At 37.6% G+C, this 24,487-nt stretch overlaps 1 protein-coding gene across 1 annotated transcript in view; it reads right to left on the minus strand.

Moving 5' to 3' along the window:
- PLA2G4A (phospholipase A2 group IVA) overlaps positions 1-24,487 on the minus strand; it is a 396,740-nt gene that overhangs the window by 3,877 nt on the left and 368,376 nt on the right. Inside the window, 2 exon segments of the mRNA XM_073592869.1 lie at positions 19,633-19,790; positions 20,981-21,176. Of these exon segments, the coding sequence (XP_073448970.1) occupies positions 19,633-19,790; positions 20,981-21,176 (354 nt within the window).

Genomic DNA, 24,487 nt, shown 5'->3' on the forward strand with positions numbered 1-24,487 from the left:
TTACATCCGACCGCCCATAGAGGAGAGCGGACTGTGTCTGTGTCCACTTTGCATAAGTGGAGCAGACACGGACCTGTCATCTGCCTGCTCAGCGGGGATCAGCAAAGAGATCCCCTGCTAAGCAGGTGGACTTGCTGGCAGAGCGTGTCAATGTGAAATGAGCTTCATATAAACTTATATAACTTTTTATAATCTTAGTTTCTGTTATAAAACATATTAACCGCTTGCTGCCCGCCATGTGCAGTGCTGATTTTCAGGTTAGCTGTTTATTACCCATTTGTCTGCATTTCAAGTGATTTCAGGAAGGTAATTGGTCACTGACTTTGATTAAGATCATGTTACTTTATGGGAGCAGACATGCATTGTTAGAGCTCCACACCGCTGAGAAGAGAAGAGAAGGACAAAGCGGAGCCTGCAGGCTCAAAAGGTATCCATTTGAACCTTTTTGCCCCAGGGAACAAACTGTAAAAGTTTGGGCAGGAAATATGGTACTGGGAGGAAACCGTGGCAGAAATAAAAATCACCTCACAAAGAGCTCACAGGCACTCACTGCAGCTGAAGCAGCTCCAGTCACCTCACAAGATACAGCATCAGGGCGCTCTCACAGACAGAAAATGTCACAGCAAGACTCTCCATTTGAGTCAGATACAGAACAAATCCTCTCACAAACTTCTCCACAAGCCTCCTCAGTATCCCCAGTAATATTATTACAATTTGAAAAGATGCTTCATAAGGCTTTAAAACAAACCTCAGACCAAATAACAAAAAGCCTAACCAAAGAAATAAGAGAGCTGGGAAACCGCACCGCAGCCTTAGAAATAAAAATGGATGAAATTGAAATTACAACCCAAGAAAATATAACAGAATTGGAACAATTAAAAAAAGAGAATTTAATACTTCAAACTAAGCTCGAAGATTACGAAAATAGAGCCAGATGTTCAAACTTGCGCATAAGGGGAATACCTGAAACTGTGACAGACCTGCAATCTACTATTACTGCTCTATTACAAGAACTAAAGCCAGATATCCCTATTGAACGTTTAGAACTGGACAGAGTACACAGAGCCCTCACAGCCAAAAAGAAAGATGGACCCCCACGTGATATAATCACAAAATTTCATTATTACAGAACGAAAGAACAAATACTAATTGCTGCAAGAGAAAAAAAGGAACTTAATTTTCAAGGACACAATTATCAAATTTTTGCTGACCTATCCCAACTTACTATTACTAAAAGACGATCCATGAAACCCCAACTAATGGAACTGCAACGCCACAACATTATGTATCAATGGGGCTTCCCCTTTTCAGTCAGATTTAACTACCAAGGTACAATTTACAGAAGCAGATCAGCAGATGAACTTCAACAAACCCTTTTAAAATTAAATCTGACAGAACCCACAAGCAGCAACACTCCCACACGCAGAAGAATGGCATCATCTTCACCTTCAGGCAGCACCCAGAAAATTTCAGAACAAAGTGGGAATCATCATTCTCACAAAAGAGGCCGTTATGCCACATCATCCATAGACCAAGAAGATTCAATGGACTGACATCCTAATTCCTGATATCTCTTCATTTATTATACTAAGAGATGGTTCTCTATAAAAAACCTATATTTATAACTGAATGTAACTGCATTCTGATAGTCACACACTGTGTGGGATCATGTTACATTCCAGTTATATTTCTTATTACTTCTGATTCATATAGCCTTAGAATATATAAGTGAAATAAGGACATTCTTGTTCAGTTATATATTATCAGGTAATAACAATAGATTTATTACTTTTTAGGACAAATATGTTCAATAATCCAGAAGTAATGGAAGCTTTTTCCTTCTTTTCTTAGAACAAATATATTATTACCTAACTAGTTCCTAGAATTATGTTTTTGTTTATTCTAATCTGAAGCAATACAACCTCAATTTTATGAGTTAACATATCTAAACAGTTACATATGAATAAAATATGTAATTGTTTACTCTAAAAGGGTTAAAATCCCAAAATAATTCAAACTATCTTCATCAATACCAAAGTTATTAACAGTACCTTTCTAACTGAATTATTTAGCCTAGGGCAAGACTAACCATATACAACCACCCTGGAATAAATAATTTCAACAAAAACTATATTCTGCACTCCAATTAATGAAACATCATTTTGATGTCTTTTGACATAGCACTTCTCTCCTGTAAGCGGAAGATCCGTGTACCCCCATTAGCCCTCCTCATTCTCCCAACCATATTATGTGGGAGTGTGACGAAGGCACTTATTCCCCTGAGAGAGATATTTATTCTCTTTCACGGGTAAATTGTGATTACTTGCAAAAAATAATTTATACAATGTATCATCTAATCTCATATGTTTTTTGTTTACTCTTTACTCCAGAATTCACTGGTTTCTTTTCTATCTATTCATCTCTTCAGTCCACACAGGTTGATCTGCGCAGTCAGCTCTGCATAACAAAAAGTAAGTCAAAACTATTTGATCTATTGCCATGGCACCACTGAATATACTTTCCCTGAATGTTCAGGGAATAAATGTCCCTCAAAAAAGGACCAAAGCCTTCCGTACTTTCCATAACAAGAAGGCTCACATAGTATGCCTCCAAGAAACACACTTCACCAAAGATTCTACTCCAAAATATATTTCTCCTTTTTATCAACAAATTTACACGGCTTCTGCCTGTACCAAGCAAAGGGGAACTCTAATTGCATTTCACTGATCCACACCATTCACCTTATCATCAGAAATTAAAGACCCAGAAGGTAGATACCTGATACTCATGGGTTATATAATGGATACAGCAATCACTGTGATTTCCTACTACGCTCCTAACAAACAACCTACACCATTCCTCTCACATATATTACAAGTGATTAATACACACAAAATAGGAACAGTGATAATGTGTGGGGATTCGAACCAGGTCCTCCTCCCATTTCTAGATAAATCACCTTTTACACCATCCAAAATAACCTCTAGATTACCTTTTTCTCAACTTCTTTCCAAATACAATCTGGTAGATTCATGGAGAGAAAGTAACCCAATGAAAAAGAAATTCACTTATTTCTCGCACCCTCATCAAACCTTCACCAGAATAGATCATATTTTTCTAACAATAGGAATGATACCAGAAATTATTGCATCAGATATAATTCCGATTCCGTGGTCTGACCATAATGCAGTATACACTACTATAGCCTCAGCCATACCAAAAGCGCATGACCCAACGTGGTACTTACCGGACATAATGCTCAAACACCCACTACATCAGATGGCCATTGAACAAGCTTTAAAGGAATACATATCAATTAATACTACAACAGACATCTCCCCAATAACACTGTGGGAAGCTCATAAGCCTGTCTTGCGTGGTACAATACAAAGACAAATGGCACTATTTAAACGGGAACGCAAAAATCTAGCAAAAAAACTAGAACTCAATTTTAATGCAGCCTACATATCATTTCAAGATAATCCATCTCAGAGTACAAAATCTCATCTGGAAAAATCTAGATTGGAATACGATCTATTTCTCACTGAGTCAGTTGATAAATCCCTCAAACGCTCCAAACACAATTTCTACATGAATACAAACAAACCAGGTACATATTTGGCTCGGGCATTAAATTCAACTAACAAATCTTTCAAACCAATACGTTTGAAATTATCAAAAAATGTTTACACTTGTAATCCAGTTAAAATAGTCCATAAATTTCACTCACATCTCGCAACTTTATACAAGACAAACAATGAATTTAATCCTACAGAGGCTGAATCCTTCTTCTCAAAAATAACCTTCCCTGAGTTATCTCAGAATCAAAAAAGCAGTTTGGATGAGCCTATAACTATAGATGAAGTTGCTAACGCCATAAAAGACCTAAAACTTAACAAAAGACCAGGCCCAGACGGCTACTCGGCTTTATACTATAAAACATTCTCAGAAATACTCTCTTCCATTCTCACTGAAACTTTTAACAAACTTCTAGATGGACATTCTTTTCGGCAAGAAACACTAATGGCAATTGTTTGTATGATCCCAAAACCCCTTTCTGATGATACTTCCTGTGTGAATTATCGGCCTCTCTGTTAAACCTCGATATTAAATTATTAGCAAAAATAATAGCAAAACGCCTCAATAGCATTATAGGAAAATTAATACATAGAGATCAAGTAGGCTTCATGCCAAATAGACAGGCAGGCGATAATATACGCAGGACAGTGTTATTGGCACATATTGCTAAAAAACGGAAAATCCCTTTATGTTTTCTATCTCTCGATATTAAGAGGGCATTTGACACAGTATCCTGGCAATATATGCAATATTCATTACAAAAATGGGGTTTTGGACCCCACTTTTTAACATGGATCAAAGCATTATATAATAAACCCAAAGCCTATATAAAATATGCTGGATACAAATCTGAAGCCTTTAATATCGAAAGAGGTACCCGACAGGGTTGCCCATTATCTCCCTTATTATTTGCCCTTATACTCGAACCCATGGCCCAATACATCAGAACAAACCAAACTATAACTGGCATTGAAGTAGGAGGTATTATACACAAATTATGTATATTTGCAGACGATATATTACTTTTCCTATCATCACCACAGGTCTCTGGTCCTAACTTAATACCAGCTCTTGATGGGTTTGCAGCCCTATCCGGCCTTATGATTAATCCTAAGAAATGCCTAGTGCTTAATATTTCACTCACAAACATGGAATTGATCCCGGCTAGGGCTGCACTCCCATTCACATGGGCAGAAAAATCAATCCCATATCTTGGAATTCATTTAACAGCATCTCATTCTGACTTATTCTCAACCAATTATCCTCCTGTATTAAGACAGATCACAAATCTAATAAAACAATGGTCGCAACTTCCTTTATCCTGGATAGGGAAGATTAATGCAATCAAAATGAATATTCTACCCAAATTGATTTATCTATTCAGAGTCCTCCCTATTCCAATTCCTTCCTATTTTTTGAGAATAGTACAAAAAAGAGCAACTTCGTTTATATGGGGCTCTTCTAAACCACGTATACCTATACACACACTACATCTTCCCAAAAATAAAGGAGGCCTGGGATACCCTAATTTTACTAACTACTACAGAGCAGCACATTTGGCCAGTCTGTCCAAATACCATGCAAAACAGGAAATCCCATTATGGGTATTTATAGAGGCTTCAGAAAATGACCCTCTATTAATATCAAATTTATTATGGCTTGATCCTAAAGACCGCTTTAAAATTCATAATCCCATAACTAAACACTTCTTATCTCTCTGGGATAAACTAAAAACCAAATATCAGTTACAATCTCCACACAATCCTCTCCTTTCTTTTATCAGAAATCCGGCCTTTTATCCGGCATGGATCTACCCAAATTCTTTTAAAGCTTGGACAACATCAGGCATTCAGACACTAAATGACTTCATAGCATCTAAATCATTCCTTTCATTCCCATCGCTTAGAGAAAAATATGATCTACCAAACTCTGAGATATTTAGATATACTCTGAGATTTTAGATACACCATTCCTAAAGGGGGATACACCATTATCCCAATTATCCATTTTTGAATCAATCTGTACAAAAGATCCATTTGCTAAAGGTACAATTTCATCACTTTATAATCAATTATATGGAGTAGCAAATCTTAATAGACCCTCTTACGTTCAGACGTGGGAGGAGGACCTGGGACGAACTTTAGAAGACATGGACTGGTCTAACATATGGCTCACATCTAAGTCACCCTCACCCAACATCTTAGCACTGGAGACAAATTATAAAGTCCTAACTCGCTGGTATCTTGTGCCCGCTAGAGTGGCAAAATATTCACCTAATACCTCAGCTCTTTGTTTTCGAGGATGCCCAGAAATAGGCACATATTTACACATATGGTGGACGTGCCCAGTAATCCAAACCTTCTGGAAGGAAGTCTTCGTGATTGCATCTAAAATATTTAAAAAAATAATACAACCAGATCCATATTTAACTTTACTTAATCTAAAACCGGAATGGTTAACACTCTCTCAATTCAAACTTATGATCCAACTAATAACGGCTGCAAAACAAACAGTGGCCAAGGCATGGAAATCTCCTACATTGGTACTAGCAGAAACAATTCACAGAATGAATAATACAATGTCCAATGCTAAGATGCTAGCCATCGATCAAAATCAAATTCCAAAATCTGAAAAACTTTGGCATCCTTGGATAAAACAACAGTTCCTGTCAAACTTCAATGACTCTGTCCTGTTGCCATGGTAACAGATTAAATGACTTACAGAGACACCCATTCTAAGGCTTCAAAGAGAACTAAAAAGAATAATAAGCTGACGAGCGGGACAACCTTGTGGACCATACCTCTACCTTTCAACCCTTTTTCTTCTTTCTCTTTCCTTTTCTCCACCTTACGATTAAAGCTCATTATCAGAATTTATTTGACCTATATACACTCTACTTGTAAACAATATGTATAGTAGGTATAAATCATTTAAATACCTACAAAAGTAACTAAGGAAATGATATATATCTTTAATTTAGGTTTACGTGAACCCAATGTTTAATATTTGAAATTTCATGATATTTACCTATATAAACCCTACTGTAAAACAATGAGCTTACTTTAAAGATCCTTGTAAACTTACTTTATGTATCTTTATAACGTTGTATACTCAATAAACTTCTTTTGACAAGGAAAAAAAAAAAAAAAGATCATGTTACTTTATATACTTTCACTTATGTACTTGCTGTCATGTCTAAACTGAACTCTGTATTTCAATTTGCTCAAGATGAGCGAAATGCTTATTGTACCATTGTTTTGCATCATCAATAAAAAAAGAGTTAATATATATATATATATATATATATATATATACACATACACAAACAGAATGGCTGAGAATGGAGAGTTGATTCTTATGACTGCTTTTTTATATTTGTGCAGCACATTCAAATGGTTAGATTTATATACCATTGGACCAGATTGCCAGGTATAGTATAGGTCCTGAGGGCATGTTAGTTACAGTCGCTACAGTTACAGACTATAAATCAAATCAGATTTGTACACCAAATCTTTTATGTAATATTGCAAACTAGAATTGATAATAGTCAAGTGATATAGCTTTGTAATAATATATACTGGTAAGTTTCTAAACTTTATTTGAATTGGGGGCATTAAAGACAGGGTAGAAATGGCAGACATTTTTATCTGGGTATTTTTTTAAGATACATAGTATACAGTATAGCAACAGTAGTATACTTAAATACAATGAATGCAATTCAGTTTTTACTGAGTCATTGTATTTATAGAGGAATGTAGTATTGATTCCCACGCAATATGTAGTATAACAGTTATTTGTTTTCAGATAGAGTATTTCATTTTAAAATCAATTGTCAAATTCATTTTCAATAGTTTATGTCAGCTGTACAAACTGTATTTTACAAAGTGGTTAACACCTTCACAAGAAGATAAATCATATTCATGAAATAAGTGAAAACATTTTTTTTGTATTAGCATCAAACGCATTTCAGTACGTTCAAACATTTCACAAGTCTCTATTTACATTTTGTGGGTCACTGTACAATGCCTGTTAAATTTAAAAAAATAAGAAAAGTTAAATGAGTCAAACAGTACAAAGAATGGAAACCACATAAGCATTGCTATGAGCATTTATCTCCAAAAAAAATAAAGCAGCTGAGAATTTCAAAGATCCTCCAGAATCAGAAGCATTCCTCAATCATCTTTAGTTGTTTTAAGATAAGCTATGAATCAGCATTACAGCACATTTCCAGACATTCTGTCATTACTTTTGATAAGGCTTAACCACTTGACAACTGGGCACTTAAACCCCCTTCCTAACCAGACCAATTTTCAGCTTTCGGTGCTCTCACACTTTGAATGACAATTACTCAGTCATGCAACACTGTACCCATATGAAATGTTTGTCCTTTTTTTCACACAAATAGAGCTTTCTTTTGGTGGTATTTAATCACCGCTGGTTTTTTAAATTTTTTGCGCTATAAATCAAATAAGACTGAAAATTCAATAAGAAAAAAAAATTCTTTGTTTCTGTTAAAATTTATTGCAGACTATTGGCAAGTACTGGCAGAGTATTGGCGAGTATTGCCAGAGTTTTGCAGAGTATTGGCAGAGTAATGCAGTGTTGCAGAGTATTGGCAGAGTATTGCAGTGTTGCAGAGTATTGCACAGTGTTGCAGAGTATTGCACAGTGTTGCAGAGTATTGCACAGTGTTGCAGAGTATTGGCAGAGTATTGCACAGTGTTGCAGAGTATTGCAGATTATTGACACTGAGCAGCGCTGTGGGCACTAAACATCCAGCCCACAGCGCTGCTGCAATCTCTCCCCCTCTCCCCTCGCACTGTACCCATCGGAACAGAGAGGGAAGGGAGGAACTGGCGTCATGACGTGACGCCATTTTGTTTACAAGTGATCGCTCCGTCATTTGATGGAACAATCACATGGTAAACGGCCGCGATAAGTGGCTATTTACTGTGATCCGTGATGGACCCGGCGGTCACGGTTGTTCCCGTGTGCGCGCCCCAGGGGGCGCGCGCGAGCAACATTCTGGAATGACGTCCCAGGGACGTGCACCCAGAATAAGCCGGCCGTGCAGTAGCAGGGTTAATGTAAGTGTTACGATCTGTAGCCTATATTATCACCAAGTCCCAGAAATAAAAAGTGTTGCAATTTTAGCAGGGTTCCTTTGCTAGTTATGCAACATACTGAACAAAGGCTTGAAACGTTAAGGCTCCGTTCACACTATACATTGCGGTGTTGCATGTCTACATTATTAATGCAACAAGTTATCACATGAGAAGGTTGGCTATGTCAAGACAGTCTACTCAGTTTTAAAGGACTGGTAGAACAGATGCACACGATCCTTTTTTTAAAAAAAAATATTTTTTTTTTTTAAAATGAGGCAAGCAACAATGCACGGCATGTGGCTTGCAGCGTGCTGCAGTGCGGTTAAGTGGCCAGTTACTATACTTTAGATCAGTTGTAGCAGAGAGCAGAGCCCTAATGTCTCCATGAAGAAAACCTGTTCCCTGCCCATGCTATCACATTGGGGGCTTGTTACCCCTCAGCTTGTAATAGCAATAAAGTTAAATTTAAAAAAGTTGTTAAAAATATAAGCTATAATAAAATAAACAAAAACCCTGAACACATAGGAGAATGCAAAAGCATGTGTAAGGTGTACATGTGTATGAAAACACTGACTGCACCACACATATAAGGTATCATCATAAAAGTCAGAGTAAGATCAATAGTTCTAGAGCCATCATTCACTGTTAATGCTAAACTTATGAGCTCTAAAGCCTTTTGAAGCTTCAAGTATGGACAATTTTGGGTACCATAGTTTTAAGGCTTGGCATGCTTGTTAACTTTTTTTATTCAATATAACCTGATCTTTTATATTTTACCAACAAACTGGGTATATTATTGTATTTGTGTACAGTACACTAAAATAAATTTTAATGTATTTTTTACTGAAAATATGCTTTTGATTATACAGTTGCATATTTTCTGACACATAAATTGCAACTATCTCTATTCCCAGTCGATGCTTCTTACAGGGAAACGCATCGGGGGGGGGGGGGTGAGACTGTCAGTGACGTCACCATGCACCAGCCTGCAGTGTGAATTCCATTGCTGGGTTTATATGGATTTCTTCATTTGTTCATGAGTGCTATAATTGGGATTAAAACAACCATGTTTTACTGCACCATGAAGTTTCTTCTTCTTTGAACCTTACATGTTTGAGAGCCGGTGAGCAGATTTATTGAATGAATGCTTAAATATCATTATTCAATTCTTGATGGATTAATCATTCCAGCGGGAGGAAAGTCTAACATTGGAGCTGACAGACTGGAAATAGGTGGATAGGCAGGTGGTACCTTGATAATTAAGCGTATTTGATCCGTATAATTTGGGGTCCATCATGTCTGGTAAGAGGCCAATTGTTTTTTCTTTTTCTTTGTGATTTAAAAAACATGCTGCTGAATATCATGTATATCCATGCTCTGCACTGGAATTATACATGGGCACGCACTATATTTTAATTAAATTCATGCTCATTTTTCACGTGGACTTTAACTAATTGAATTTTATTCACAGGGTATTTTCATAATATTTTTTCACTGATTTGTAGTTTTATAGGTTTTCAGGATTGCACAATTTCTAAGTATATATACATAAATTGCAGCTACCACCTTTTTATTCTACAGGGCCTCTGCTTTCAGAAAATATATTTGTTTGGGGGATTTAAGTAATTTTCCATGAAAAGTGCAGATTTTGTGAAAAATGAAAAACTTGCGTTGGACGCAAAAGGTGTCTGTCTCTGCTGGGGAGATTACCTCTTATCGGTGGTACCTGTTGACCTGGTGTCCTATGACTGCTGTCACTGGGATAGGGAGTTATGGGAAATCTAAAATTTTATAGAAGATCTTCCAGTTGGGCCAGCTGTTCTAGTGACACTTGTCTAAATAGGAATTCCTTTATTTGGTATAGAATTCCTCTCACTATTATGTGTTTGGGAACGAAAGTAAAGTGAATTCTCTCAGGACACAGGCAGCAAAAAATAATGCTTCCCTACTCTAGCCAACACTAGTAGTTTTGACTTTACATAGACTTTTGTCAATTTGCTTTACGTAACTAGTAATAAAAGGTGACCACAAACATTTATCCATAACAATGTTAAAATGAGGGTCCTTTAAAGCCCCCGGTAAGCTCTTGGGTGGGTTCAATTCTGGATTTCTACAAAGACCGAGAGAACAAATAAACAAATGTTCAGATTTTTTTTTCTTAGCAGAACTGAAAATAGCATAATGTTAGATTCTCTGGAGGCACTATGGGGCATACCTGAAGATCTGGCCTTAAATATGTAACACAGCCCTCAAAATTTCCATTCGCCTGCTCCCATTTGGTGAGTGGAAATAGATTGAGGGCGAGCATAAAGTAAGGTCGCCAACTGTCTGTTATGGGTGGCTGCTGCTTGTAAAAAATATGGCCGCGCAGGCAGGCTTTGGAACTGCGCAAATGCAGTTCGAGTCCAGCCTGAACTCAGACGGGGCGGGCAGCCGGCATATGGTTGGCGGCTTTTTTTATGAACTACAGGCTACAGCAGGGCAGCCGGGCTGGGCTGGTGGGACACGGTGGCCTGAGTGCAGAGGTATCACATGAGCGCTGGCTGCCATCTCAGAGCCCTGGATGGTGTGCCTGCTGTTGTGCCCGGAGGAGGCCGAGTACAGGGGAGGCGGGAAGCGAAGGTGGTACGGCTATCCTCCCCACCAGAGGGCCCTCCGTGCGGAGCAGTGCAAAGGCATGCTGAGAATTGTAGTTCACTAATAATGTCCAGAGTGTCTGCAGCTGTGCTTCTACTCCCTGCCTGCAGAATGCTGGGACTTGTAGTTCCACATCTGCAGACCAATACCAGGCTGCATGCTGACAGAAGAGGAGAGAGCAGATGGCCATACACTGTCCAATCAGCTTTCAGATGGCCATACACTGTCCAATCTGCTTGCAGATGGCCATACACTGTCCAATCTGATTGTACAATCTCCTGTAAGATGACCATATACTGTACAATCTCTTTTAAAGTGGATCTTCAGTCCTACTCTGGACAGTCTTCTGCCCCTCCTATGCCGAGTAGATGTGCTCATGGCAGAGGGGGAACTCTGAAGACCCTGACATATAGGGGAACTCTCATGTAAAGAGCAATAATGCAGAGAGCAGACTCTGATGTAAGTGAGAACTCTGATGTAAAGGGGAATGCTGCAGACCATAATGTTAGGGGAATGCTGCAGACTCTGATACAAGGGACAACTTTGTGGACTGTGATGTAAAGGGGAACTCTGGAGTCTAATGTTTTACGTTAATATTGTTACAGTTGTTGTTTATTTTTGTAACTTAATTCTGCATAAAACATTTAACAGTGTAATTTCATGAGATAATCTATGAGGGCGTGTTTAGGGGTAGGATTAGGGGAGGAACAGGGTTGGGTGGGGCAACTGGTGGCAAGCAACTCTTAACCTCCCTGACGGTTTTCCCGAGTGTGGCTCGGGGTTAAAATTCAGTCCCATTAGCGGTAACCCCGAGCCACACTCGGGATTACATTGCTTACCTTGTCCCCAGGATCCTGCGATGTCCCCTGCTGTGTCTGCGGGCTCTGTCTCCTCCGAAACCTCTCCATGCCAGGCTCCGATCCCTGCAAGGGTCGCTACGCACGGGGGCGTAGCCTGGCGGCAAATTCAAAAAATTTTAAAAACCATAACACATACAGTACTGTAATCTTACAGATTACAGTACTGTATGAAATTATTTCACATCCCTTTTGTCCCCAGTGCTTTGGCCCATGCCCTGCATGCAGTTTTATGTTATATATACAGTTCTTTCTGCCTGGAAACTGGAGATTGTCCATAGCAACCAAAAAGTGTCCCTTTACGTCAAAAGTGGCTTTAGACCAGCTAGAAAACAGCGATAGTAAATTAGAACACTTGCAGAATTGAGCGATAGTGATTTATGGAGAAATTAATTTTATTATTATTATATATATATTTTTTTTAATTATTTATATTTATTTATTATATTATAATTTATGTTTTTGTGTTTCAAACTTTATCATACCCGGGATATCTACTAGACTCTTGTTTGGACAGATTTAAGTGTGTTATTGTTAGGAATTACAGGCCTACAATATAAAACGCCAAATTTCCATGCAAAATAATTGTACCGCTTTCAGCACCTAAAATCCAAAATAATACCGCCAGAGAGGTTAAGGCAGGACCTGACATTTAGAGCCCTGATGTAACATATTCCCCATTATTGTTACACACTTTTTTGGGGTATAGGCATGCTGAACCTAGTAGTGGCTTGTAAATTTATATATGGCATGCAGTCCTAGAGACTGCTCACCAACAACCATGATGCCCTGCTGGACACTTGGAGGAGTTTGGTAAAATAAAAACTGAAAAGATGGGAGTGCCACACTAGTTTATACTGTCCATAAAATTTTTTATCTGCTACAAAAGCCAACGCATTTCAGGGGCTCAACACTCCCCCTTCCTCAGGGCTAAAAACAAGACTATAAAGAAAATAATATATTTAAAGTGATTGTAAATGCAGAACTATTTTTATCTTAATGCATTCTATGCATTAGAATAAAAAGCCTTCTGTGTGCAGCAGCCCCCCCTCAGCCCCCCTAATACTTACCTGAGGTCCCTTTTTTATCCAGCAATGTTGCACGAGTGTCTCAGCTGCCCAGGACTCCCCTCCTCATTGGTTAATACAGCAGCGTGGCGCCATTGGCTCCCACTGCTGTCAATCAGTCAGCCACTGTGTCTGAAAGGACACACGGAGCTGTGACTCGGCTTGGGTGCCCCCATAGCAAGCTGCATGCTGTGGGGGCACACAACAGGAGGGAGAGGCCAGGAGCACCAAAGAGGGACCCGAGAAGAGGAAGATCCGGGCTGCTCTGTGCAAAACCAACTGCACAGGGCATGTAAGTATAACACATTTGTTTGTTATTTTTAAAGCAAAAAAAAAAAAAAAATGAGACTTTACAAAATCACTTCAAAGAGCAGGTCCAGCCTGGGAGAAAAAAAATTCTAAATCAGCAGCTACAAATACTGTAGCTGTTGACTTTTAATATTAGGGCACTTACCTGTCCAGGGAGCCTGCGATGTCGGCACCCTAGCCGAACTTCAGATAGACTCCCGGGTGCTGCCACCGCTGCCATTCCTTGTAAGGGAACCAGGCAATGAAGCCATTTAGCTTCACAGATGGTTCCCTACTGCGCCTGCATGAAGCGCGCTGCACTTTCTAATTGGCCCAGCAGTGGGGGAAAGAGGAGGGGGGCCGAACTTCTGGGAGATCGGGCCGTGGCCCCGTCTCCGGAAGTGGGGAAGGGGACCTGTCAAAAACAGCCCCCCCCCCTCCTCCCTGAAAGGTGCCAAATCTGGCACTGGAGGGGGGGGGGGATAAGCGTATAGGCAGAAGTTCCACTTTTGGGTGGAAATCTGCTTTAAGTTCCTTGAACATGTTAAAAACAAAATATATTATATAAAAATATGTGTTCAGTTCTTACTGAACACATATCCAGTTCACATACTGTAAGAGTATGAAATACAGTTAATATATATTTAAGTCCATACAGCAGAAACCGGTATTTTTACACAGATCTCAATAGAAGCAGCTGATAAGGTATGGACTACAATAAAAAGATAATTAAAATGGATTGTGACTGGAATAGAGTCTGCATGTGTTCAGTGTCAGATGCAACTTCTATATAATAGAGCATGGGGCAATAATCTGCAAACGTCATGAATAAAACAGTGTTCAAAGGTATGGGATAGGACACAAAAACATAAAAGAATGTGGCTTATTTGGGACAGCTAGTGAATATCTAAGTAGACTGTATAAACTAGTGTGGTGTTCCGATTGTTTCATTTTTTTTTTTTTTTAGAAATCTTGTTACACAACATGGAATTCTGCTCATAAAGACTGTAAGCAGCATTCTTTGCATTTAACAAAACAGAAGGTACAATATAAGTTTTAAAGTATTCATGGATTGCCAAAAAGGAAAGTCCTGATCACCCCACTCCAAAAAACAGTAACCTCAGGTGTCAATACAGACAGCTGCTGATCTAATACTATAGCTAGCTATAAATGGCTAAAGAGGTAAAAAATATATACAGATATTGGCAGCGCTATGTATGATATTAGAGTATGAAAAATAACACTAATATTCACAGTGATAAAAGCAGTGCAGAAAACAGTCCATAGTCTATTGCAGTAAATTATTCGTGAAAATCATCCAGGGTAAGATCAGGTCCTGTTTGTGTGATGATAAGCCGTCACCAGCACCACCACTCGTGATAAAGCAGGGGGGCACTCACATCCCCCTTAGTATTAAACTCTTACTAGATCAAAGATAAATATAGGCAGAAATTATATATCTCTTTATGACTTTATGAGGAATCTCCCAATTTGAACTGCACCAGAAGGGGTGGGAATCACTATGGCAGGCTCATTTCAAACCACATGGAAAAGAAAGATATCCTCCATAGTGTAAACCAGTAAATACATTTATTGAAATCCACAATACACCCCCTTTAGGAATTGTACCTACAGAAAATCACATGTAAACACGCATAATATCAACCACAAGCCCCATTTGCAGACCGCAGCATGGATAGCACGGCGTTTCCTACAACAGTCGGATGTCTTTTTCCAGCTATAGTAGGCTCCGTGACTCCAAGCGGTGTTGCTTCCTGAACGTCGTTTAAGCCACGCTCTGACGCGTTTCATCAAAGGACCACATCTGAGGGCGTGGCTTCATGACGTGACTGCCCGACTTATATACTGAAGCTAGACACCAGGTGAATTAACCTGTGGTGTCATGCAACATTGTTAAGCCAGTCCGGACATTGCTCTCCGGAGAGACGAGATGTGGACCCAGACAATGTTTCCACACTCAGCGCCACCACACACACGCTAATATAGCGTGCGCGGTGAGGCAAGCCGAGAGGCGAACACAAAGCCTGAAATAAAAACGTGATTTTCATTCCAGCAGCATTATTACATGAAAAAGGTGCTAGCATATCAATTCCCATATATGTACCACATTATGGCTAGTATCATCATCTTATTAAAATCAATAGATAATGTGACAATCTAGATTTTTGCCTGTCCCATAATTACTTCTGGTACAATCAACAATTTATTCGCAAAAAAGAGGATTTGCTATGGGCACCAAATTCACCCCTAGCCTGGCAAATCTTTTTATGGGTGAATGGGAGGACAAAACAGTTTTTGCTATTAAGAGAGAGGGTCTGGTTTTTTACAAATGATATATTGATGACCTGTTCTTTATATGGGAAGGAAGTGAAGACTCTTTGCATAAATTTAAGAGAGAACTAAATAGGAATAACATCAAATTAGAGTACGAGTTTAGTAAAGAACAGATTCACTTTCTGGATATGAACATCAAGAGGCATGGTGATGTCCTCACCACGGTGGTTTACTTCAAGCCCACAGATAGAAACAGCTATCTTCCTATAAATAGTGGACACAACCCTTTGTGGTTGAAGAATATACCGAAAGGGCAAATTTTGCATGTTAGATGAAATTGCACTATGGACTCTGATTTTTATGAACAATCTGAGATTATTAAAAATAGGTTTTTACAAAAAGGTTATACTGCACAACTACTGAAAGAAATAATACAGGAGGTGGGTAGCACCCCGAGGCAGTCTTGTCTGATGGATAAAGAACATCAGGACAATTTAAGACAGGACTGGGGTTTTATTTCCAACTTTCATGGCCAGTATAAAGAGATCGTAAACATCTTTAGGTGGCACTGACATGTCCTGTGTATGGATAAAGTATTAACGAATACACTCCCACCCAAACCGTCATTCATATACAGGAAGGCACCCAATTTTGGTAACAAAATATTTAAAAAAGTGCTTGATGTACCCAGCAGACCAACCATGTTTTGGGATCAGGCTGGTTTTTATTTGTGTAGGAGATGTAACACTTGTTCACAGGTGAATAATCCAATTAGAGGACTTACTGAATTTACCTCTACTGGAAATAACCAATCGCTCAAAATCTCCAAGTTCATAACATACAATACCACCCATGTAGTTTATTTATTATCATGTCCATGTCATCTGATGTACGTGGGGCAGACTAAAAGAACGTTAAAAAAGCTTATATCAGAACATTTGTACAATATTTCAATAGGTTTTAAATATCACAGTGTTTCTCTACATTTTAAAAAAATTCCATAATCAAGACCCTACAGGCCTTAAATTTTGGGGTGTAGATTGCATTAAACCAAACTGGAGGGGATCCAATCTTGTTTGTGAAATATCCAAACGTGAAACCCGTTGGATATTCCTTATGAACACACTGACCCCTAATGGTATGAACGTCAAATTAGAAGTTAATAGTTTCATTAGTGATTATTAAAATAAATGAGAGAGGGTAATTAGATGGTGGTGGATGTTGTTCACATTACCCTCACGGTCGGTTTGGATATTGTTCTACCCATCTGATTACTTCTAGTAAGACTAGATTCACTGTATTTTTTAACTTCAGTTTAATTATTCGTTATTTGATGGTGAGCTGTTATTATCCACTGTTGCAGCTATTGTAATTGTTCGCAGGTGGTGTATTGTTTATATATATATATATATATATATATATATATATATATATATATATATATATATATATATATATATATATATATATATATATATTTTATTTTTATTTTAATTCTATTTTTATTCATTTTCATTCATTTTCATACATACATACACACACACACACTAAATGTATTTATTTTTTGGGTCTGATCACCTCCATACAGGGATTTCCTCATATTTTAATAAGTTTAAATTTTATTATTCACTGCTAGATCATTTGCTAGATTAGTATCACTCTGTCCTTTTATAGTGTTATTAGTGTTTTTATAGAGTGCTATGAATGCAGTTTTACGTTTGATAACTATATCTGTTGGTTTTAAAATATAGTTTGTTACAGGCTAGATTGTCACATTATCTTTTGATTGTAATAAGATGATGATACTAGTTATAATGTGGTACCTTTATGGGAATGGATATGCTAGCAACTTTTTGCTGCTGGAATAAAAATCCCGTTTTTATTTCATGCTTTGTGTCCAGCTCTCGGCTTGCCTTGCAGTGCATGCTGTATTAGCGTGTGTGCTTGGCACTGAGTGTGGGAACATAGTCTGTCTGGGTCCACATCTCGTCTCTCCGGAGAGCAATGTCCGGACTGACTTCACAATGTTGCATGGCACCACAGGTCAATTCACCTGGTAACTACCTTTAGTACATAAGTCGGGCAGTCACGTGTGGTGGTGTTGGTGATGGCTTATCATGCAAGCAGCACCTGATCTTACCCTGGATGATTTTTACTAAGAATTTACTGCAACAGACTATGGACTGTTTTCTGCACCGCTTTTATCACTGTGAATATTAGTGTTATTTTTGATATTCTAATATACATAGCGCTGCCAATATCTGGATATATTTTTTACCTCTTTGTGTGACCTATTTTAGGTTTATGGTAGCAGCTTGAGCCTTCACTAGGCTATAGGAGACCTGTAATAAGGATCATTTTATTTTATTTTGCTTTTTCACCCAATCCATTAGCGCTTGCGTAAAAGGAATTAGGCGGTTTTTCCTACTTATTTGTTTACACTATAAATGGCTAAAATGTCACCCAATTTTAGCAGGGAATTTGAGCTGTGGGTGGCATGTCCGTAATGGATATTCTCAGACAGATGCAAAAATTACGGAGGTTATAAACTGTTCATAAATTTACTGAAAGTTGGCAACTCTGGGCACCACCACTTAACAAAAATCTAATTAAAAATGGCTAAGCTGTGTGCAAAATTGTCAGAAAAACAAGGACTGCATGCTATCAGATGCAGTCATGGTTAGGGTAGTCAGGCAGCTGCAGTTGTCACGGCTGTTTGAATACAATAGCCAGCTAGGTCCAAACAAACTATTTAAAGTTTCATCAAACCTGGCATTTTACTTTAATGTTACTAAACCCACAACCGTAAAATCAGTCTGTAAATGCAGTAAATCATGTTTGTTATACTCACTGTGGAACCTAAGGGGTTAATCCTCTACATTGTGTAAAAAGGCTGTTTGATCCTGTCTGCTCAAATTCTCCCATTCTTCCACTGTCCCCAATCCATCTCCTGATAGTACAGAGCCTTTGGAGTCACTCTGCACATTCTCAGTTTGGTGAGTATTACTAGAGAGTTTTTTTGTTCTTGGGAGGGTGCATCTGATCAGCACTGTCCAGATAGAGGGTCAGGGGTCTTGCAGTCTCATAGGACAGTCAGAGTAGAATGAAAACTCCTCCTACAAGCTTTAACCAGACACTGATAGAAGTCACAAGACTGCTATATACTGTTGATGAGAAAAGGCATTTAGCAGTTTACATTTACTAAAATGATTGCATTTTTATGGTCTGTGTACTGTGGGAGACCAGATATAGTGAATGCGGTCCTGGGTTTAGTAACACCAACTCCTAACAGATTAAAAAACACAATAGGGAGAGGAAGAAGCAGCACAAGAAACCAATCAGTTATGCTGCAGTGCTCATATGCCAACAAATAACATGCTTACAGGGGAAGAGAACAGTATGACTGAGAGATAAACCCAGCAGTCTGCTGCTCATCCTTCACTGTCCATTCACAGGCTGGGGACAGGGTCATGTTCTGATTGCATTACTTCACAGCAGTGAAGAAAGGCCAGGTCTCAAGACTGGCTGTGCGGTCTAGCTGGATTGCGTGAATTTCAAAAATGAACTGATCAAACACCAAATACTTTCACAGGTAAAACAACGATCATGTATACATTTCATTAATGTGTTTAGCTGTCTGCTTAGCATTTCAATTTGAAATAAATGGTTTAATTTAAAATAGATAAAAAGGCATAATAAAATTTAAATATATTATATTGTATTTTGTGAAGCTTTGAGTTCTATAGCCTTTATTGCACTAAATATATAGATAGCTTCTCTACAACCCAAGAATAAGGTACATACATGTATGTTGTTGAGTGTGTTGAACTCCATGAGGTCATGCATTCTTTTGAATGCTTCGTTTGGATACCGAAAATTAAATGTTGAAAATGGACTTTCAGGATCATCAAAAATGTCAAAATCTGCAAAATCCCTTTCTTCCGTTGTCTCTCTGGGAACACCTAAATAATAACAACATAACACAGATTATCACATCAGTAAAAAACAGCACAAAATGCATGCAGTTGTGAAACTTAACTAAATAATGGTTTTATTAAAAATACTGAATCTGGAAGTTGTGCCTTGGCTATGTAGTATAAACAATATGTTGTCCATAAAGAGTAATATTATTTGTCACTCTTTTCGGTGGATTATCAACTTTGGAACTTTGACAGACTTTGTTATTGTGTTACATATAACATTAATGAACGTTTCACTATTTTATTTATAGGTATTCTTATTGATTTATTATGTTAGATTAACTCATACATTTGGTGTTTTTTTTAGATACTAGAATTTTATTAGTGTTTTTTAAATGGATTGTTACACATGATTATTTTTACACTTGTGTGAAGATCTAAAATTTTTCTGCACTTAAAATTGCAGACCTCATTTAGGGCACATAGAAAATGATTGTTTTCTTTGTGCCATATTTACACTACATTGGAGCCCTCAGGAAAAATGCAGCGGGTCTCCAAAATGCAAGGCATGGCCTCCCATTGCCGATACAGGACAGACACCAGCCTGCATAGGAAATTGGATCATTATATTCTGATTAGAATAAATGTATAAATGCAGAGTATATATATATTACACACACACGCACTAGACTGTATGTGTGTATGTATATATATAATTTATAATATGTACACATATACACACACACATACATACATATGAAATACACAGCCACTAACTAACCTGCCCGCCTAATCTAGCTCTATCTATCTCCGTCCACAGTTGCACACTTTACACGGCCGCTATGTAAGCCTTATATAGTGTGGGGCGTGGATTTAGTCCCTGCTCGCAGCAGAGCACGCTGTGATTGGTCAAAGCATGCTTTGGCCAGTCGTCAGACATCAATGCACTGTGATCTCGCAGTGCATTATGGGGCGTTCCGCAGCGCTCAAATTTGCCACGAACACCCTATAATATTCGCTGTTCGGCGAACGGGTGAACATCAAGCTCATCCCTAGATGTTAGCATCAAATTAATTTATAGTTTTATTTGAACAATTCTCTTAGGGCACTGCACTGGCTGTTCACTTTATATAATTGTAATTTGATTGCCAAAATATTTTATCAATAGCAATGATTTATCATGTTATTTTCCAGCTTTATTAAAATCAAAAGCATTCATTCATTGCACGTACCTGGAGCTTTGAACTTTCTAAATTCAATGTTAGCCAAAACAAAATGAATCACTGTTGGACAATCTTTTTCTATTGACGGGTTCTTTGGTCGAAATATGTAACATTCCTTCAAACCTTCTCTATCAAAGACATGCGGGTCTATCTTTGGAAATGGTAGCTTATTCATGCGTGCCCACTTCTCTGCAAGTAGTAGTTCCTTGAGCAGAAGTAAAGTTTTAAGATGTTTAAAATTCTTTTAAGAGAGAAATATTTATATAATAAAGATCATTATCAGATGCCTTAAGACATGTGAACATCACTGTTACGCAGGAATGTGGTTATTTAAAGAAGTACAATATTCACACAACTATGCTAAGTGCTAGTTTTATCTAAATTTACCACATAACATTATTGCAATAAAAAAAAGAAAAAAAATGTACACAAAATCAAAAACAAAAAACACACAGTTAGTGCTTATGAGGTATCCATTATGTTTAACAGCCACTTATTGAGAAGTTAAAATTATTACAAGCCACTGCTGATGTTCCTCGGCATGCCAAAACTGTTGAAGATAGGAGCTGATGCAAATAAAGCTTTTTTCTTACTGTTTTCCAACAAATCTCACCTGTTCCCAGGCTGTGAACTATAAACTATTTACATTTTTTTTAACAATTAAACAAGCCCTTACTTACCTCACTAGTTGCTTTTAATATGAAGTTATTCATTCTCTAAGATCCTCAAAGATCACAACAAAGACTCTACAGTAGGGTTTCCGTTGTTCTTTTAACAGTATAAAAACATCTGACATTTATTTACATTAGAAGGCTGATAGCCTGCCAGGACTGCTCTTAAAAAAAAAACACAGACCCTGTGTTGTGAATTTTGGAGATGCATTCCTGCAGAATAGCAGCATAGGATGGACTTTTTGTGGTGTCTTTTTTCAGCCTCACCTACTATGTAACTATGTAGCAGAGGTGAATTAGGGGCTTGCATCAGTCACTGAAGTCAAAAGAGTTTTCATAATGGCATCATCCCTCTACAGGAGAACATAAATGTGAACAGTGAGTGTCTCCTATCCACACCACAAGGGAGTGGAGAGTGAGAAACGAGGCTTTAAATGTGCTGTAATCCAAAGATCAAAAAACCCTTTTAAAAGTATAATCTTTATTTTAAGACATAATAAAATATTAAAGTTAAAAGTATCAACATAAAGTCTGCTGTCTACAAAGCTGGACAAGTTCAAAATAGTATTGCAATATGTAATACATAATCAGCTACTATTCACAGAAGATGAGCATGCAGGATTAACGAGTTTCACTTTCGATGCTTCGCCAAAATCCGTGTCATCAATATGGAACAGCAAAAACAGATTATGAAATATAAACAGCGGCTACAACAAAGAGAGAAGGAATTACAAAGTAACTTCACAAATATAAGTTTGAAGAGCCAGGGACCATTGTAAGTATAAGTACTCACAATACTCACAATGCCCAAAGTGCAGCTGAGGAACACCAAACAAAAAAAAAAAAAAAAAAATCAAGTTCCTCTTTAACATCTGTACTCATCAAACTAGTCACAGCAATGACTTTTTTTTCTATTAAAAAAAAAAAAAAATATATATTTATATCTAGATATATATATATATATAATAAAATTTTGCAAATAAATAATATTTCCTCATAAATTTAGGCCAAAATGTGTTCTTCTACATTTCTTTTTTAAAAAGAAGTCTGCAAAATATGGTATATATATTTAAACTCTAATTTCTTGGGGCCCTAAAATGCACAGTGCAAATGCCCCTCTTTTGTGAAAAGTAGATAGTCCAGGGTATTTAGTAAGTGGCATTGTGGGTTTTATTAAGTTGTCTTTCTTTGGAAAATGAAGAAATTAAATAAAATTTGGCTTTTTTTTTTACTTTTTTTTGCATACTGTCACCATATGACTAGCGTAGAGGTGACTGGTGAATATAAATATAAAGGTTTTTTTTTCCTTTTTACATTTTCTTCCCTTTTTTTTTTTACACATACTGCAACTAGAGCAGTACAGTGTCACCATATGATTGGTGTAGCAGTGGCTGGGGACAGTATGCTAAAAATAAAGTAATATATATATATTGTGTGTGTGTGTGTGTATATATATATATATATATATATATATATATACATACATACATATACACACACACACACACACACACAAACACACACACATATATATATATATACACAGTTGTGCTCATAAGTTTACATACCCTGGCAGAACATATGATTTCTTGGCCATTTTTCAGAGAATATGAATAACACAAAAAAATTTCTTTCACTTGTGGCTAGTGTTTGACTGAAGCCATTTATTACCAATCAACTGTGCTTACTCTTTTTAAATCATAATAATAGCAGAAACTACCCAAATGACCCTGATCAAAAGTTTACATACCCCAGTTTTTAATACCCCTTTAATATCAATGGCAGCTTGAAGTCTTTTGTGGTATTTGTGGATGAGGCGCTTTATCTTCTCAGATGGTAAAGCTGCCCACTCCTCTTGGTAAAAAGCCTCCAGTTCCTATAAATTCTTGGGCTGTCTTGCATGAACTGCACGTTTGAGATCTCCCCAGAGCGGCTCGATGATATTGAGGTCAGGAGACTGAGATGGCCACTCCAGAACCTTCACTTTATTCTGCTGTAGCCAATGACAAGTTGACTTGGCCTTGTGTTTTAGATCATTGTCATCGCTGTGACCAATCAGTGATCACAAGCCAGGTGAACACAATGGCTTTCATTCATAGCCATTTATTATGTATTATTGTGATCTCTGTGATAGGTCACAGTGATTATGTGGTACAGAGCCAATCACAGTGGACCTGTACAATGTGATAGCTGTGGCCAATCACAATAGTACACAAGAGACATGTGCACACTGAAGTATTTTGTTTCGGAATTTTGGTTTCGTCCGAAAAATTAATATGTAGTTACTCCCGAAATTCCTTTTTATGTTCATTTTGTTTCATTAAAAAATACATTCATATGAAAATCCAAAATAATTAAGGGTGAATCTGCCAATTGAAGGCTTATGGTGTCTGTCGAATGTTCTAAGAAGATTCGACAAAGCAGCTAAACTGTATGAAGCCACAATCGTACATTTCTGGTCGAATGCTCTGCCCACAAGCTATAGTAGAATTCTAATGTTGTTTGACTAGTAATAATTATTATTACTAGTCAAATAACATTATAATTCTTCTATAGCCTATTGGCGGAGCATTCGACTGGAAATGTCGGCTCGCGGCGATTGTATGTTTTTAGCTGCTTCGTCGAATCTTCATGTCTCTATGTTGAATCTTTTCTCTCTATGTTGAATAATCTTGGACTAATAGAGTTAGGTTAGGCACATTTGAATGCAGGTTCGAAAAAGACACAGATCGCTATTGTCACCATCATGTTGAATTTTCTATCTATATCGAATTGTTGTCGCAACGATACGAAAATATAATGGATGTGAAAATAAAGCATTTTTTATTTCGGATTTTTCGGATTG

The sequence above is a fragment of the Aquarana catesbeiana genome, linkage group LG07, assembly GCF_042186555.1.
Source record: "Aquarana catesbeiana isolate 2022-GZ linkage group LG07, ASM4218655v1, whole genome shotgun sequence".
Taxonomy (NCBI): domain Eukaryota; kingdom Metazoa; phylum Chordata; class Amphibia; order Anura; family Ranidae; genus Aquarana; species Aquarana catesbeiana.